The 19061-nt window shown below is 44.8% G+C and overlaps 1 protein-coding gene across 1 annotated transcript; it reads right to left on the bottom strand.

Annotated features, from left to right (window-relative positions):
- Positions 1-2439: 2439 nt before the first annotated feature.
- Positions 2440-18624, bottom strand: LOC311127862 (fibroblast growth factor receptor 1-A-like). Its single transcript, XM_084159759.1, has 17 exons — positions 18124-18624; positions 13515-13759; positions 10672-10758; positions 10332-10504; positions 9103-9226; positions 7237-7427; positions 6991-7135; positions 6646-6836; positions 6341-6486; positions 6035-6156; positions 5803-5913; positions 5358-5548; positions 5067-5189; positions 4856-4926; positions 4559-4696; positions 4345-4450; positions 2440-4234 (listed from the first exon to the last, which is right to left on the bottom strand). The coding sequence occupies exons 2-17, from the start codon at positions 13636-13638 to the stop codon at positions 3935-3937; spliced, it is 2343 nt and encodes a 780-aa protein (XP_084015885.1). The 5' UTR covers positions 13639-13759; positions 18124-18624; the 3' UTR covers positions 2440-3934.
- Positions 18625-19061: the final 437 nt, after the last annotated feature.

Below are 19061 nucleotides of genomic sequence, written 5' to 3'. Positions count from 1 at the left end.
GTTTGCTCTGTCGTTCCCATTTAAATCCAATGGGTGGCAGTATAGTCCTGTGGTTGATCCCTGGTCAGGGGCGGTGCTACCTTGGTACAGCCCAGTCATTGGTACAGCCAGACTAGTTCTGGTATGTCTCTCCAGTCCCAGCCAAACTCCCCAGGCCTATGACTTTACCAGACTTCTGTACATACAGCCAGCAGTCTAAATCACAGGCCTGTAAAACCTCCTGTCTTCTCAACACTTTCTCACAGTCAGTTTCTATGCTTTAAAATACTCACAGGCCTCCTGTAGCTCAGTTGGTAGAGCATGGTGCTTGCAACGCCAGGGTTGTGGGTTTGATTCCCACGGGAGGCCAGTATGGAAAAGAAAAATGTATGCACTAACTGTAAGTTTCTCTGGATAAGACCGTCTGCTAAATGACTAAAATCTAAATAATCTGTTCAAGGATTTAGGGCCGGTTTCCCAAGCAAGTCTGTGTCCAGGAAACCATTATACAGCAGTGGTTCAAAACTTCCAGTTTTTGTTGAGATAATACTACTGAAAAACGGCAGGGATGTAGCTCAGTTGGTAGAGCATAGCATTTGCAACTAAAGGGTTGTGGGTTTGATTCCCACGGGGGGCCAGTATGAAAAATAAAACAAATAATGTATGCACTCACTAACTGTAAGTCATTCTGTATAAGAGCGTCTGCTAAATGACTTAAATGTAAAATGTAAATATCACTAATGATAATGGATCCTTTATCAGTCAGTCTGATCAGTTATGATGACATTATAATAATATGGCTAATGAGTGTGTGTGATCAGGTTGTTGGCCCAAACAGTGTGAAAGGGAAGGGGGAGGTGTACCAGAGGGAATAATCTATACTGCTAATGGCTCCCCAAGGGTTCAGTAATGACATAGAAAACATGATTTTTCTCTCTCTTCTTTCTCTCTTGCTCTCTTTCCTCCCTCTCTCTCTTCTTTCCTCCCTCTCTCTCTTCTTTGCTCCCTCTCTCTCTTCTTTCCTCCCTCTCTCTCTTCTTTCTCTCCCTCTCTTCTTTCTCTCTCGCTCTCTTTTCTCTCTTACTATTCTCTCCTCTCAACATGTCAGGAATACATGTGGTAATACTTACCTGTCTCAACTGCCTCAGAAAAAAACGGCTATAGTAAAAAGTTATGTTTCTAAAATGGTGCTTCGGATCACAGCAGATCCATTCCTTTTGGATCGTTATTGTGGCGGTTGTAGCTATTGGGTGGGTCACAGCAGGGAATTCTGGAAGGCTTTAGATGGGTCACAGTGTAAAATGGTCTGGTAACCAGTGGTATGAGGTAGGATACATGCCGCTGACTTGAGTACAACTGTAACTCTCTTTTTCTGTGTCTGTCTGTCTCTCTCACACATGCACGATACACACACACAAATACAAACAGGCCCCTAACACTAATAGATGTTGATACAGTTGATAGCCACACTTTTAATAGATATTCAGCAGTTTTACAAGTGGCTGATGTCCCTGTGCTTGTCCAGACTAATCCCCTGCTAGCTCCTACAGGTGTTGATAACAGCATCACACTGGACGCCAGTGACTCTGATGCCCCTCTGAACCATCTGTCCCTGGTGGAAACTGCAGCCCCATTATGTCTCCTCACACCCAGTAATGGCCTCGCACGCCCCGTTAACCCCAATAGAGCCCAAATACAGCCAGGATAGCGGTCAATGGAGAGGGGTGTTTGCTATGGAGGGGGGGGGGGGGGAGGGGGGATCATTTACTGCCCTCTCAGTGTGTGCGTGTTATGGTGGTCATCAGCAGGGCAATAGGGCAGATGGCTGTGCTAACAGCCCTCATTTCCAGGAATACAAGACGCCTTGAGAAAACACACCATTCAACACGTTTAGACAAGCCTAGATTTACACAGTCACTCAGGGAGAGTTCAGGGAAGCTCAACCCATTCAGGGAAAGTGCGTATATAAAAATAGAGACAGAGAATGGGATGGAGTTGAGAAGTTCTATGATCTGAAACGGTAATAATAATGAGAAGATCTGTATGAAGTGGTTTTGTTAGAACACAGAGTTATGAGCTGCGGATTAGAATACAGGACACAGAACCATCTAAAATCTCACTAGAGAGAGAGAATGCAGCCAGAAGTTTAACAAGTTTCCTCTCCAAGGGACAGACATGCTCTCCAGACTCTGGACCTAAGCCATGTGTGTGTGTCTGTGTGCCTGGCAGGAAGCTGCTCTCTGCTGCTGTGATTGATAGAGCAACCGTACTGGCCAATCCTCTCTTCCCACCATTAATCATACAGACACACAGACACATCTGGTGGAGTGAATGCTTCCTCTGCAGTCAGCAGCTGAACCTATCCTCCCTCTCTCCCTCGCTTTGTTTCTCTCTCCCATCACACAGTCTTTCACCTGTCCTTCATTCAGCCCCTGAAGTCCTGGTGGGCTGGCTGGCTGATCATTTCAGCATGTGCTCTCTTCTCTCTCCTTCTCTTCTTTCTCATTTAAAAACACTCCATTTAAGTTTTGTAATGTCGTTTTCTTTATTAGAATACCTTTAATAAAGGCATTCTATGTAAAGGCAGGTAGACTTCCATTGGAGATAAGTGCATTTGCCACTGTTTTAAAACCATGGCATTATCATTTACATTATCATTATCCTCAACATAACACTGTAGTGTCCATAGAGTCCAGACAAGAGTGATACTGAAGGCAAGCCCTGACTGACTAACACTGCTGGTAGGATGTTAGCTTATTAAAACACATAGCATTATATCCACTTCTTTCCTCCGATTCTAACACAAAGTATCATTTCCACACCTCTCTTAGATGTCATTTCAATGACATGGATAAAAACAATCTACCATGTATAAAATTAAAATACTTGAAATATGTATTCATATTACACAATTCATAATATACTGTATTTACAAATTACTACATTATCTTTCCTTGGTATCAATTTCCTTTTTATATATCCTGTATGGTTTGATCAGCGAAGCAGCAGCTTGTTTCATAATATGGCGATGAAGATTAATAATGTGTAGCAGCTTTCTCTTCTTCCTCCTCTTGCTCCTGGTTGAGTCTCCCTACATTAAAGGGATAGTTCACCCAAATAAAAAAATGACACATTGGTTTCCTTACCCTGTCTATGGACAAGGTATGACAGCAATCCATGCTTTGGTTTAGTTTCCCTGGCACTATTTTAGCATTTGTGGCACAAATCCCATTCAAGTCATTGGACCGATATTTTCATTTTTCGCGCATCATGTCCAAATTATCCTAAAGTAACTCAAATTGCTTGTGAAGCTCAACAATGTCACTTAGATGTTTTGTACATGATGGGCGACAAATGCTAATATCGGTCCCATGACTTTAAAGCGATCTCTGCCACCAATACAAAAATGTTAGCATGTGGAAACAGTGCCAGCGAAAATAAACCAAAGCATGGATTGCTGTCATACCTTGTCCATAGACTGCTTACAGTGTAAGAAAACAAATGTCATTTTGTAATTTGGGGGACCTATCCCTTTAATAGTTCAGTATAGTCCTGGGGAGGAGGAGAGAAGAGTCCATCTTTGTGCAAACTCTATTTCATGTCTTATGACTCTGTTATAACCCTATGTGTGTCTGTCTTTTCCATTGGCTTTATCTGTGTGAATGAGCATCTCTCCAGAAATGAAAAGCAGGTCAAATGAAACCACTAGGCTCTGGGGCAGACTGGAGAATGAGGGGTTAAAGCACTCAGGTAGTGTCCTTCCCTCTGGTAGGTCTCCCAGTCACCAAGGAGGGGCTGGAGGTAGGAGCCAGGGGATGGGGGGTAGGAGGGGCTGGTGGTAGGAAGGGCTGAGGGTAGGGGCAGTGGTAGCTGAGATGACAGCAGAGATCATGGTAGGGACATTAAAAGGGAGGTGGATAGGTTAAGGTGTATGGGGCGGGGCAATGTTTTTAGATCAGCGTTGGCTGTGACCGCGGGTGGTGCTGTGCTGGGTGGGGATGGTGTACGTCAGGGTAGATGTTCTGGAGGGGGTTCGGGAGGGGCTGTGGTGATCATAGGCTAGGGTGGAGGTCCGAGACGGGGTTCGGGAAGGTGTGTGGTGTGCGTAGGCCAGGGTGGAGGTCCAGGACGGGCTCAGGGGAGAGTACTCTGCTCCGTGAGTCGTCTCCCTGGAGAAGACAGAGTCAGAGGAGCTGCTGGTGTCTGGACCCAATGGAGAATACTGGACCTCAGGGATGGACAGATTCAAATACTCCTAGAGAGAGTTGAGAGAGATGGAGGGAGGACACGTTTAGGGGAACAATTCAAATGATACGAAAATGACACTGTGTGTGTGTGTGTGCGCGTGTGTGTGTGTTTGTTTACCTGGTTGGTCATGAGTGATAGTGTGCGGTCCAGATCCTCTACCAGCTGTTGGAAGGTTGGTCTGCGAGATGGAACAGCGTGCCAGCAGTCTCTCATCATGATATACCTGACAACACACACCACAGTGTTAGAACAGAGCGTGTGTTTGTTACTATCCTTGCGAGGACATTCTTACAGTATACTTGTGTGTGTGTGTGTGTGTGTGTGTACTCACAGCTCCTCTGTGCAGGCAGCTGGTCTGTCCATCCGATGTCCCTCCTTCAGCAGTTTGAACAGCTCCTCTACAGGAACCCCTGGGTAGGGAGACCCTCCTAGAGTAAAGATCTCCCACAGCAACACCCCAAACGACCACCTACAACAGAATTCAATACAATGAACTTCATCACTTTCTCAGGGACAGTTATTGCTGGGCTTGAAAGTAAACCTACAGACACATAACAACAGGATGGATAGCACAACACCATGGCACAACACCACATAATGTATATTAGGAGTTAGGAGTGTGACTTACACGTCACTCTGGTGTGTGTAGATGCGGTCGAACAGAGCCTCTGGAGCCATCCACTTCACTGGCAGACGACCCTGAGAGGAAAACAAGGGGTTAAATCATGTGTCAAACTCATTCCACGGAGGGCTGAGTGTCTGGGTTAAACCATCTATATATCTGTCTTTCTGTCTGAATTTCAGTCGTCTACTCGCTCCACTGTGATCATGTTACTCACATTGGTGGTCTTCTTGTAGTAGTCTATGTGGTGGATGTCTCTGGCCAAACCAAAGTCTGCTATCTTCATCACATTGTCCTCTGTCACCAACACGTTCCTGGCTGCTAGGTCTCTGTGGATACACTACAAAAAAAAACATGATTGATTCATTTATTGGTTGACTGATTTCCACTAATGTCCACTAAAGGGAGAGGTAGAGTAAGAGAAAATAATAGATGCAGATGAAGAGAATGAAACAGAGAAGAGAAGAGAGAGACAGACAGAAAGACAGACACTGGTCTCTTCTCTGACCTTCTGTGAGGCGAGATAGGCCATGCCCCTGGCCACTTGGTAGGCAGCAGACACCAGCTCCCTGACCTCCAGGCTGTCCAGGGGGGCCTGGGTTGGCCCAGACCAGTACTCCAGATCCACAGGCCTCCGACAACGCAGGTACTCCCTCAGGTTGCCCTGAGACGCATACTCTACCACCACGTAGAGAGGGCCTAGAGAGAGAGAGAAGGGTTATAATAAAAAATGTGGTGTTCCCCAAGGTTCAGCACTTGGACCCCTGCTGTTATCTTTACCCCTTGGTTCTGTGGCCATTGTACTCCTTTGTGCTAATAAAATGCTATTTCACTCACACGCACACACGGACACATGCATGCGCACACACACACTCACACACACACACACACACACACACACACACACACACACACACACACACACACACATATACACACAGCACCAGTATTACCATCCTGTGTGCAGGCTCCCAGCAGGTTGATGATGTTCTTGTGTTTCCCGATCATCTTCATCATCTCCATCTCAGAGATCAGATCACTCAGGTCCTTCTCTGTGGCGTCCGCTACACAGGAAACAGGATGTGACATCAAATCAATATCAACCAATACAAACACTGTTTTTCAGTTTATTTCAATTTTCTCCTTAAATGTGAGTAATATATTTCAGGAAGTAGTTTCATGTACCTTTGAGCATCTTGACGGCAACCTTGGTGAGACGAGAGGGTTTTTCTCTGTCCAGACCTGCAGCCTCTGCTTGCACAACCTGACCAAAACAACCTTCACCCAGCGGCTTCCCCAGAGACAGCCTAGAACACAGACACGCAAGGCTATGAATGTCCTGTGCATGGAGGTTATGAATCTCCTTGGTTAAGTTATGAGCACCTTATGCAGATTATGTATGCCATATGTAGGGTTATGCATGCCTTATGTTATGTATGCCGATATTATCGGTTGTGTATTCTCTATGCAGGGATATAAGCCCTCTAGTACCTGTCTCGTGACAGCTCCCAGAGCGGGTCTGCGGGCAGCTCATACACTGACACGCCGGTCAGGATGGGTGTGGCTCCACTGGAGAGGCGGTACGGCCTAACCAGACACACCCCCGACTGCAGAGAGGAGGAGGAGTCTACTGACACCTTGAGAAAGAGAGGGGGAGGCAGTGACAGAGGATATACTGTAATAAGAGTTAGCCCACTGAACTAAAGCCTAGGGATTTGCTCAGGAAAAAAAGTATTCATGTCTCAGGCAAAGGTTACGCATCACACGATCATGGTTCACTAGTATGTGTGTGTTACCTGTCTGTGTAGGGGAATGCTCTTGGCCAGTTTGTGAACGGCCAGCTGGCTGCTGAAGTCGCTCTTCTTCGGGGAGCAGCGTAGTCGGCAGGCGGTCGCTATGGCGACCATGAGCATAATGATGAAGAAACCGACGCAGTAGATTAAGATCTCCAGGTAGGCCTGAGATGGGACGGGGGAGGGGGGCAGGTCTGGAGGAGAGGGAACTTTTATTGTATTTACTTTTTAAACATTTGATCCGTTTTCTTCTTCCATTTTAAGTGCAAATGTATAAAGCACATTGGGCTGCAAAGGTTTGTACACAAGGTGAATAAAGTTTAGAATAGTTTATTTTTGTGTGTGTACCTTTGATCACACTGAGCCAGGCAGAGTGGTGAGACAGTCCTATAGAGTTTCCTGCCAGACAGGTGTACTCTCCTTCATCCTCCACAGACACGTTCCTCAGAGTAAACACCTCCATCTCTATGTCCGTGGTGTTAAACCCTGCAGTCTGAGAGAGAGAGAGAAAGAGAGAGATGTTTGTGAGATAGCCCTTGTGAATACAGTGTGTGTTAACCTTCAGAATGTGTATGTAGATGTGTGTGTGTGTACCTTCAGTATGCGTACGTAAGGCAGTCCATCTGGTCCCACTCTGCTGCCATTAATAGTGATGCGTTTGAGCCACTGGATGTGGGGCTGAGGGTCGCTGAAAACTCGACAGACAAACTCCACGTCGCTACCAACCACCGCCGTACGATTAGCTGGCAGGCCTGCCTGGAGGATGGGCCTGTGAGGGGAACGTTCTAGAATACACAGAAAACATAAATGCAACGTGAGTGATACAAAAACACTCATATACTGCATATACACACCCACACCACTATGTACAGTGGGGAAAAAAAGTATTTAGTCAGCCACCAATTGTGCAAGTTCTCCCTCTTAAAAAGATGAGAGAGGCCTGTAATTTTCATCATAGGTACACGTCAACTATGATAGACAAATTGAGAAAAAAAATCCAGAAAATCACGTTGTAGGATTTTTTATGAATTTATTTGCAAATTATGGTGGAAAATAAGTATTTGGTCACCTACAAACAAGCAAGATTTCTGGCTCTCACAGACCTGTAACTTCTTCTTTAAGAGGCTCCTCTGTCCTCCACTCGTTACCTGTATTAATGGCACCTGTTTGAACTTGTTATCAGTATAAAAGACACCTGTCCACAACCTCAAACAGTCACACTCCAAACTCCACTATGGCCAAGACCAAAGAGCTGTCAAAGGACACCAGAAACAAAATTGTAGACCTGCACCAGGCTGGGAAGACTGAATCTGCAATAGGTAAGCAGCTTGGTTTGAAGAAATCAACTGTGGGAGCAATTATTAGGAAATGAAAGACATACAAGACCACTGATAATCTCCCTCGATCTGGGGCTCCACGCAAGATCTCACCCCGTGGGGTCAAAATGATCACAAGAACGGTGAGCAAAAATCCCAGAACCACACGGGGGGACCTAGTGAATGACCTGCAGAGAGCTGGGACCAAAGTAACAAAGCCTACCATCAGTAACACACTACGCCGCCAGGGACTCAAATCCTGCAGTGCCAGACGTGTCCCCCTGCTTAAGCCAGTACATGTCCAGGCCCGTCTGAAGTTTGCTAGAGTGCATTTGGATGATCCAGAAGAGGATTGGGAGAATGTCATATGGTCAGATGAAACCAAAATAGAACTTTTTGGTAAAAACTCAACTCGTCATGTTTGGAGGACAAAGAATGCTGAGTTGCATCCAAAGAACACCATACCTTCTGTGAAGCATGGGGGTGGAAACATCATGCTTTGGGGCTGTTTTTCTCCAAAGGGACCAGGACGACTGATCCGTGTAAAGGAAAGAATGTATGGGGCCATGTATCGTGAGATTTTGAGTGAAAACCTCCTTCCATCAGCAAGGGCATTGAAGATGAAACGTGGCTGGGTCTTTCAGCATGACAATGATCCCAAACACGCCGCCCGGGCAACGAAGGAGTGGCTTCGTAAGAATCATTTCAAGGTCTTGGAGTGGCCTAGCCAGTCTCCAGATCTCAACCCCATAGAAAATCTTTGGAGATCTGCATGGAGGAATGGGCCAAAATACCAGCAACAGTGTGTGAAAACCTTGTGAAGACTTACAGAAAACGTTTGACCTGTGTCATTGCCAACAAAGGGTATATAACAAAGTATTGAGAAACTTTTGTTATTGACCAAATACTTATTTTCCACCATAATTTGCAAATAAATTCATTAAAAATCCTACAATGTGATTTTCTGGATTTTCTTTCTAATTTTGTCTGTCATAGTTGACGTGTACCTATGATGAAAATTACAGGCCTCTCTCATCTTTTTAAGAGGGAGAACTTGCACAATTGGTGGCTGACTAAATACTTTTTCCCCCCACTGTACATACATCAAGAGTAAACATATATTTATATATGCACACATACTGACCCACTACGTCCAGCTGGTAGGTGTGTGTGAGGCTGCCGTGCTTGTTCTCCACAAGACAGGTGTAGTTGCCTTTATCAGACGGAACAACTGACTCCATTATTATAGTCCACATGTGGTCCCGGAGCTGCAAGAGGGAGAGAGCGAGAGACGAAGAGAGTGAGAGAAAGAGGCAAAGGAGTGAAAACGTGAGAATAGCCATGAAAAATACACATTTTGTGTGGTGTTTGTAATTTAAAGTAGAAATAAGTACAATTTGGTGTTCTCCAAGGCTCAGTGCTTGGACCCCTGCTGTTACCTTTTTACATGGTACCCCTTGGTACTGTAATATTTGCTTTTAAGGTATACTACTTACCTGCTGACTTACAGGCTCAATGCAGCCATTTCTATCTCAATATCAAATAAAAAATGTTGGGTAACAATTACGTACCTTAGTGTGATTGTTTTTTGTTTTTTTTAAATCAAAAATAAACAAAAATTGCTTCTTAGCAAGAGTAATTTCTGAAGCAATAATTTTGCTAGGACTGTCTGGGATTGGTCTGAGTGGGTAGGGAAACAATGAAAACTAGCTGTTATTGGCAGGGAGGTTTGGAACTCTCTGTCTTATTGATCTATTAACTAATTTATCGCATGGTGATGTCACCAGGCAGGCCAAAACTCCATCCCACCAAAACAGGCTGAAATTTCAGGCGTTCTTTTCACACAGCTCTTCCACTAAAAGGACATTCATATAACTTTCACAATTTCACAGTATTATTCCAACCTCAGTGTGGAAATGTATACACTGAGTGTACAAAACATTACGAACACCTTCCTTAAAATCCTTCTTTAACCTGTCTCCTCCCCTTCATCTACACTGATTGAAGTGGATTTAACAAGTGACATCAATAAGGGATCATAGCTTTCACCTGGATTCACCTAGTCAGTCTATGTCATGGAAAGAGCAGGTGTCCGTAATGTTTTGTACACGTTTTTGACTGCACTGGGCCATTAATAATAATAATAAATAATATGCCATTTAGCAGACGCTTTTATCCAAAGCGACTTACAGTCGTGCGTGCATACATTTTTGTGTATGGGTGGTCCCGGGGATCGAACCCACTACCTTGGCGTTACAAGCGCCGTGCTCTACCAGCTGAGCTACAGAGGACCACATGATACACATCTAACAGATGATACACATCTAAACAGGCAACACAGTATGTAGCAGAGGGCTGTACAAAAACACATACCTTGAAGCCTCCAATGCGCTGGTCTTTCCTGAACTCTTTCCCATTCCTGTACCACCGCAAAGTTGGTGTGGGATTACCAGTCGCCTGGCAACGGAATTTAACAGTCTTACTGGCAGGAACGGCATGGAGCCTCTTCTCCATCTTGTCTGGAGTCGCCCACTGAGGAGCCATCACTAGAGAGTGAGGGAGAGATACTTATATTTAAAAAAAATGTATTCAATATCAATCTTTCTTAAGTTGGTTTGGCTAGTGACTACTTTTTCATACCAATTAAGCTAGAGGAAGTGAAGGGGAGAGAAAGGAGAGTGGTGGGGGAAAGAGGACAGGAGAAGGAGCTTACATTGGAGCTTCTGATTGTTGGATAGTTTATTTTCCTCTGAAGAAGACTCATCATCCTCTTCATCCTCAGACGATGCCAGCATGTCAGCTATGGAGAGAGAAGAAAATGTAAACCAGAGTTAGAAACCAGTGTGTGTGTGTGTGTGTTTAAACAGGAAGGGCTGAGGCGGGGTTACTCTGTGGGGGTCTGGGATGCTCCCGCTGAGTGAAAAGGGAAACGGCTTAAAGATTAACCTTTCACCTTTTTACCCCTTTAAGGTGACACACACACACACACACACACACACACACACACACACACACACACACACACACACACACACACACACACACACACACACACACACACACACACACACACACACACACACACACACACACACACACACACACACACACACACACACACACACACACACACACAGTTCCCCTGTAGCTCCCTAACCCCCAGCTCAGAGATAAACAAACACACTAATCATCAGCACCTTCATCCTGACAAATGGTTGTGAACAAAGGGTGAGGAGGGATGTGAGGGTGAGGAGGGGTGAGTTGGGGGAGGAGGGGTGAGTTGGGGAAGAGGAGGGAAAAGCAGCAGGTTTCAGAGCTTTAATGGGTCCTGTTTGAATATGTTGAATGAGAAAAAGCCTACTTCCTTCTACCATTAGACACAGTCGGATCAGGTTCCATTCCACAGCATTCACAGATCCGGCCACGTCAGATCAGTGATTACTATAAGCAGGGACATTTTCTACCACACATCCCTTTTCCCCTCTCAGCAGGAATACTGATTACTATGCAATATATTACTAATATATTACTAACTCAGGACATTTCTGCCACAGATTCCGTACCTCCCACCTCTCAGCAGGAATACTGATTACTATGCAATATATTACTAATATATTACTAACTCAGGACATTTCTGCCACAGATTCCGTACCTCCCACCTCTCAGCAGGAATACTGATTACTATGCAATATATTACTAATATATTACTAACTCAGGACATTTCTGCCACAGATTCCGTACCTTCCCACCTCTCAGCAGGAATACTGATTACTATGCAATATATTACTAATATATTACTAACTCAGGACATTTCTGCCACAGATTCCGTACCTCCCCACCTCTCAGCAGGACCTAGACCAGAAAAACAGTCATCATATCTCCTATAATCTACAGAGATTAGGTCCATAATCAGCATCACCACAGACTATCCCCGAATCCCAGCCCCCAAACTCACTACATTATGTCTGTAATCTACAGGGAGAGGTCTACAGAGACTGCATTATGGGAGGTCTTGAATGCAGCATGTCTGTCATCTACAGGGAGAGGTCTACAAAAACTGCATTTTGGGAGGTCCTGAATACTGCCTGCTCATAGCAGGGGGAAAATTACTAATGAGAGGTTGTCAGAAATAGACAGAGAGAGAGAGAGAGAGAGAGAGAGAGAGAGAGAGAGAGAGAGAGAGAGAGAGAGAGAGAGAGAGAGAGAGAGAGAGAGAGAGAGAGAGAGAGAGAGAGAAGATAAAGACAAAGAAAAGTGAAAAAAGAACTGAAAAAAAGAAAGGAATCCACTAAAAGAAAGAAAAGCAGGGGGAGTTAGTTGAAATCCCAAAACCTAAACATTTATTTGAATGAAGCAGCGAGAAGGAGATGGGAAATTGGAAGCAGGCTTTGTTTATGGAAAAGAGTTTGCTGCACAAAAGTTACATTTTTGACTAAGAGAGAAAAACAAGAATGTATGTGTTCCAAAACAACAGTATCACATCCACACACACACACACTCTCAGCTGGATACCAGATGGTTGGAAGCAAAACACACACAAACGTGCGAGCACACACACACAAACAGATACACACAGATGCATGAGCATACAAACACACGCACGCACACAACACAGGGTGTTAGGGCTGGTCAGGATGGTTGTGGTTACAGGATTCGCCAACACAAATAAAAGCAGCTCCTTTCAGACGGCATTCATCCTTTCCTACCAAAAACAGAATTTCTGTTCCACATCCAACCAGTTGTGTGTGTGTGTGTGTGGACAGGATATGTAAACCATAGCACCATGAAAAATTACTGTAAACATCCTCAGCTTTAAACTAAATGGACAAACCTTGAAGATTGAGTTACTTTCAAGCTCAATATAGAATCCCCCCCCCCCCCACCCCAAACACACATGCAGACACCCATAAATTGAAGTGTATGTTCTGTTCTCTAGCTCAGAATAGAGACCCACTACTAACGGAACAGTTCCAGATAGCAGAACACAGTCAGTGGGATTGAACCACCATGGTAGCAGCCTGAACCCAGAAACCTCAGTCTAAACCCAGAACCCTCAGCCTGAACCCAGAACATTCAACCTGAACCCAGAACTTCCAGCCTGAACCCTCAGCCTGAACCTAGAACCCCCAGCCTGAACCTAGAACACTCAGCCTCAGCCTGAACCTAGAACCCCCAGCCTGAACCTAGAACCTCCAGCCTGAACCTAGAATCCCCAGCCTGAACCTAGAACCCCCAGCCTGAACCTAGAACCCCCAGCCTGAACCTAGAACCCTCAGCCTGAACCTAGAACCCTCAGCCTGAACCTAGAACCCCCAGCCTGAACCTAGAACCCCCAGCCTGAACCTAGAACCCTCAGCCTGAACCTAGAACCCCCTGCCTGACATGAAAGAGATTAAACAACAAAGAGGAAAAGAAGGCTCACAAGTGAGCATACACAAGCACACACACACAGACATAAGGCTAATGAGACACAGCCCTGCCTGTTAACTACAACCGAGAGAGCGCAAGCAAGCAAGAGAGAGAATGTAATATCTTTATGCGGCCCATGTCTCTTACCTGTGTCACTGATACTGTCAGTGTCAGCGAGGGCAGCAGCTGGTCTGGACTGGGTCAGGGGGGAGTGAATCAGTAGAACCAGCAGTGACCAGAGGAGAAGCAGAAACCAGCGGGACAACAACATACTGGCACTGGTATAGGTTAACTGGTACAGTACTGGAATGGCAGGGGCTACTGGTACAGGGCTGGATGTAGAGGGTGCTTAAATGTATCAACCCACAACAATCAACTCTTCAGGTGGGGAACTGTAAGAGGAAAAAAGAGAGGGAGAGAGGGACATTAATGGGTATGTTAAAGACAAGGCATTTTATGAAAATAAATGGCGAGAAAAGGCTGTGACACCGCTACACCATCTAGAGCCCGACCGATAGATCAGTTCACCAATATTATTGGCCGATAACCGATATTCAATAAATAGGATGAAAAAAGGGAATCTCATGCTTATCTGAACACTTGCGGACATTCTCAGGATGTCATTATTGTCACGATGAATGAAATCAACATTTAAAGCACAGTTATTGGACAATTGCTCTTTTGGATGGAAATGTATGAGAACTCAGTGTGGAAAAATGATATCGGTATCGGTACGTTTTGTCCCCCCAAAAATCTGAATCGGACCCGAAAAAACATATCGGTCAGGCTCTAAACCGGTCAGCCCATGCTGTCAGGAGGACATGGGTAGAGGCTGTGACACATGCTCTGGTGTCTCTTTTCACAGATCTCAGATGAGAACTCCGCTTCCTACACTCCTCACACTTTAGCATCTGTCCTTGAGGGAAGGTGAGAGAGGCACACCTGTCACACACACTTTCGACACTTGTCCCGTCAGCTCACCTGTCACACATTATTGCCCATCAAACGTTTCAAAACTCTGTTGTATCACAGTTTTGCTATGCCTCCCCCTAAAGGCATCAGCATGCTTTGGTTTGGCAGGCACCTAGCCGAACTCGGCTAGGCGAACCGAATGAGTGTGCTCGCATTCTCCCTTAAAAGACCTTCGCTTGAAAAATGAGAAAAAAGCTGTAATAGTATTGTTTGTCCATCTTGAGCAGCCGTAGCATGTATACACTTCCTCAAAATAGTCAGAATTCATCTAAGGTAACTCAAGAAATCTGTCATTAATTTTCACTTGCTTGCAGAGGAGATCTTAGTTGCGCATTTTTACATCTAACTAAGATGTTTGATGCAGTATTTCTCAAGTGATTTTTTTTGTTGCATGAAAACGATTCGTCTCTGGTTGAATGACAAACACGTCATTGAAGAATCCCTACTGTTGACCAATCACCGACAAAGGGGCGTAGACTTCGGCTACAGACTTAGGCTTGTCTCGAGAAATTATTTCGTGTGCACGAACAGCCGAAAAAAAAACTTACCGAAGACCAAAACGAACAAAAGCATCATCAGAATATATGCACAAACTGTTCCGAACTGTTTTGGATGGGAAGCATGCAGAGATTGCGGACGCCTTAACCCGCACCCCCAGACCAAACACCATTTACCCCCAGTCTGCCTGTCAGTGCCACAGTGTTAAAGTCTCATTGAGAAGATGGATCTGGTGTTTAGGTGTTATGAGACCACTCCAGACCACAAACACACACTGACGTAGAGAGACTAAAAACAAGGAGAGCTGTAAATATATTCTATAATACATCATCTCCCTTCTCATTATATACAGTTGTAGAGTCATAAACATGTTGAACAGCCTGATGGTACATTGACATGACTGAAACTTGGACACTACTGTAGCTGGCAGCTAGGGAAGGTGTGTGTGGACATTACTGAGGGTCCCATTCCTTAATGAGCTCTGTCCTTCAGAACTGGCAGCCAGTGTGTGTGTGATGACCCAGAGAGGGAGGTGTGTAACAGTAAAGAGTAGAGCGGCAGGTTTATGAAGATATCATTAATGCCCTTGATTTACACCACACACACACACACAGAATTTACCCTCAAGGACACCGCCCGTAACTCAACCCCACACTAACGTTAAAGAGTCTCTTAAATTGATGAGTCTGTTTGCAGATTTATGAGTTTTATGGTGGAGAGTCTCCATCGTACTGCTGGCTAGCTGACAGCAGAGCCCAGCACAGAGACAGCTAGGCAGACACAGTCATCTTATTACATAGGCGAGAGAGAGAATGAGGGAGGGAGTAAGAGAGACATTCTGAGTATGCAGGCTTTTGCTCCAGCTCTACAAAACTCCCCCCAATTCTACTCATCAGCTGCTCATCAGGCCCCAATTGGCTGAATCATATGTTAGAGCAGGGTATGAGCAAAAACCTGTCTACGTCAGCCATAGCTCTTCAGAAGGAGAGTTGGACACCCCTGCCATTGAAGCTCACTGCTAGCTAACAGCTAACACACCCAGCTCTGTAAACCTCACTGTGGTAGTTATCACATCACCACATAATCACCACAGACACAATTAGAACAAAAAAAACGCTTTCTCCCTGCTCTAGCCTTGCTGTGTGGCTTCTTTAAATTCTAAAGGAACTTCAGTGAGAGGAAACAGCAGATAACAGTAACTTCGACATACATTTCAGCAATTTAACAGACAGTCTTATACAAAGGGAGTTGCTTTGAACTAGAGTAGGGTAGGAAACCAACACAAATGATGATCATTGCAAGTAAAACCTTCAAAAATAGCTTCAAGTCCATTGCTAGTTATTTTCTGTGCTGTTATTTTGCAGATACTGCTGGTTTTAAACTAGAGGCCACTGGGTCAGCTTGTTGGTACTGTGTATAGTTTAGAGGAGGGGGATTGATGACTTAGAATGACTCAGGGGGATTGATATGATTCAAAACTGATGGTCTGAGAGACAGTAACTACACACACACAGGGTGACATATAGTCGCTAGGTCGGGAATAGAGCATCACACCAGCTCTCTATTGAGGAGAGGGCCTCTACCTACCAGAAACATCTCCCTACTCCATCTCTCTCCCTCATGCCTTCCTCCCCATTCACCCCCTTTCTTTCCCAAATGTTTCCCCCCACGCTGTCATAGTAACACACCATTTTCCCATAAACTGGAAATCAGCTGATGGTGTGTGCCTTCGTGTCAAGGGGAGCCATGGCTGAGCATATGCTACCATGAAGCATCCATGAAGCAAGTGATTGTGCAACTATACAACGCAGCTGAAGTACTGCTACATACAGTGGCTGAATGTCTGGAGACAAGAGGACAGGTTGAGAGTAGAACAGAAAGCACACAGGTCTGCTCTAAGACTTTGCTCCCCCTAACTCACTCACACACACACAGTCCCTGTCAGTGACCCAGGAGTCTTCTACAGGCCTGGATAACAGCTCAGTGCCTTACCATACACCTCTATCTACCTCCCACTCATCTCTTTATCCCTCTCTGTCTCTATCTGTTCTATTTTCTCACTCTCCACTCATCTGTTTCTCCTCCCAGAATGTGGAATCTGATACAGAACAGCAGCCATCACACATTCCCTCCATTCACAAATGGCAGAGTGAGTCAGGAGTTCTCACACACATTCAGTATCTCTCACTGTTGCCCTGGTGAGTAAGATTTAGATTTCCAATGTATTAATTACACAAATCCACTTGAAACTGAACTCTCACAGCACTTCATTATATTACTATCATCATTGTGTGTTCCTGTGTGTGCAGACATAAACATCCTAAATCGTTGTCTGAACATAATGAGCCATTTCCGGACAGAGATTAAGCCTAGTCCTAGACTAAAAACCATACTCAAAGGAGAATCGCGATTAAACGTGTTTTTTAGTTGAGCACTAGGTTTAATCTCGGTCCAGGAAACCGGCCCAATAACTCCTTCAATGTCATGCATGGCCCACGGATCATGTGGCAATAGTACTAATTATATTCACATTCTATAAAAGAACCGGTGACAGTTTGTTCCGTGCTTGACACACCCGTCAATCCGTAGCGCGGTGATGAGTCAACAAACAGCAGATAAGGCACGTGCTGTTGAATGAACAGCCGGGTCTCAGAGGTGGATTGTCACACACACAAGCGTCATTTACCGTAAACCGATACATGTACACCCACGGCGGTCGGTGTGCCCAGTCTGCCCACATTTGCAGTGACATGTGCCTCAACAGACTGACTGCTTTACCGTGTGTTCCTCAGTCAGAGAGACATGGGTAAAGTCTTACTAGCTGGACTCTACACTAAGGTTTGTTAATTATGTGGTCACCTTTGTGTATATCTTATAAATTATTAATGAAGCCTTCATAAGCCCTTTATAAGGCATTATAAAGGGTGGCATTGATGACATGGTTACAAATAATTTGTGAAGCATAGTTATAGTTTACGAAGGCTTCATTCATTTTTATAACGTATCTAAATAAGGAGAAAATATTATTTTTCTTTACTTTGTTACTGCAGCTATTTCAATATGGGCTACCACTGGCAGGGGCTCCTAAATTGCATAATCTTCTTATAGCCTATGTAGGATAATTCCAATATGATCATGCATGACCAGATCGGTCTATACCTACTTTATTTAAAAGTAGCATTGTTTTCTCAGATGTTTACAGATCACATTGGCCAAACAAGCTGCAACATTGTATCCGTGACTGTGTGGATATCTAGGCTATTGGTCGCATTGAATTTAGTCTCACCTGAGTTTCTGATCCTTGTGCAGCTAACCTCGAGAAGGTAGGTTAGGAGTCTAAAATAATGTAATTAAATGTCCGATTCCGTCGATGTCTTTTAAACCTTAAAGTCACAACTCCTGTAAACAATGCGGTGTTTTTCCAGAGTTCAAATTCAGTGGCGCGGTGAAGCCTCGAGGAATGGCCATTGATTTCGGAGTAGCAATGGAGCGGTCTCTCTCTAGCTTCCGAGAGAAGGGGTATAAAACACTTTCAGCACGAATACCTCAACATGTAGCCGATTTGGTAAAGTTTTCGACCCGTTTCAGTAAAGTGATCTCTAGCAGCAGCAAATCTCGAGGCATTTTACTTTACTCAATGCGTTCCTGTTCTTGGAGAAAATATGGGGGAAACTCCGATCATCTTCTGTATTGTCTTGCAACTGTCGGGAAAAAACGCATAGATCTATTTGCGAGACTAATTGTCTGGCAACATTATAGGTCATTGAATGTATTTCCGAGCATCGAATTCCAACTCCCTTGCCTCCCCCAACCACTTCTCACCGTGTGCTGAGATAATCTGAAGGAGACCTCCCCCTTCTCCCCTTTCGTCACCCTTCCCACTCCCCTCTCCTCTCTCTTCCTACTCCCCTCTCCTCTCCCTTCCCACTCCCCTCTCCCTTCCCACTCCCCTCCCCTCTCCCTCCCCTCTCCCTTCCCACTCCCCTCTCCCTCTCACTTGCAGGAACTCAAAATGATTTAGCCTACACTTTAGACTTGTAGGTCTGTCCCAAATAAAACAAGTTGGCTACTGACTTGACTGATCTAAACACTGCATCATTTGGAAATAGACAGCCTGTTTATTTGTGTTTTGGCAACATTCTCATAAGACATTAAATAATAGGCTACACAGCATTTGTGTCCACTGTCCTTTGAACTAAAATTCTAACAGAGGGAAATGGCTTT

This window comes from Coregonus lavaretus (assembly GCF_964263955.1).
Source record: "Coregonus lavaretus genome assembly, chromosome: 4".
NCBI classification, from domain to species: domain Eukaryota; kingdom Metazoa; phylum Chordata; class Actinopteri; order Salmoniformes; family Salmonidae; genus Coregonus; species Coregonus lavaretus.
The sequence above is the reverse complement of the archived record's forward strand: the minus strand, read 5'-3'. Positions and strand labels throughout refer to the sequence as shown.

Bases quoted from the DNA above. Each gene is read 5' to 3' on its own strand.
- LOC311127862 (XM_084159759.1), bottom strand. From the start codon at position 13,638: ATGTTGTTGTCCCGCTGGTTTCTGCTTCTCCTCTGGTCACTGCTGGTT. The intron at 9,227-10,331 runs GTATGTGTTTTT...TCCCTCTTGCAG, and splicing joins AGCGCATTGGAGGCTTCAAG to CTCCGGGACCACATGTGGAC. The intron at 5,914-6,034 runs GTACATGAAACT...TTTCCTGTGTAG, and splicing joins TGCCGTCAAGATGCTCAAAG to CGGACGCCACAGAGAAGGAC.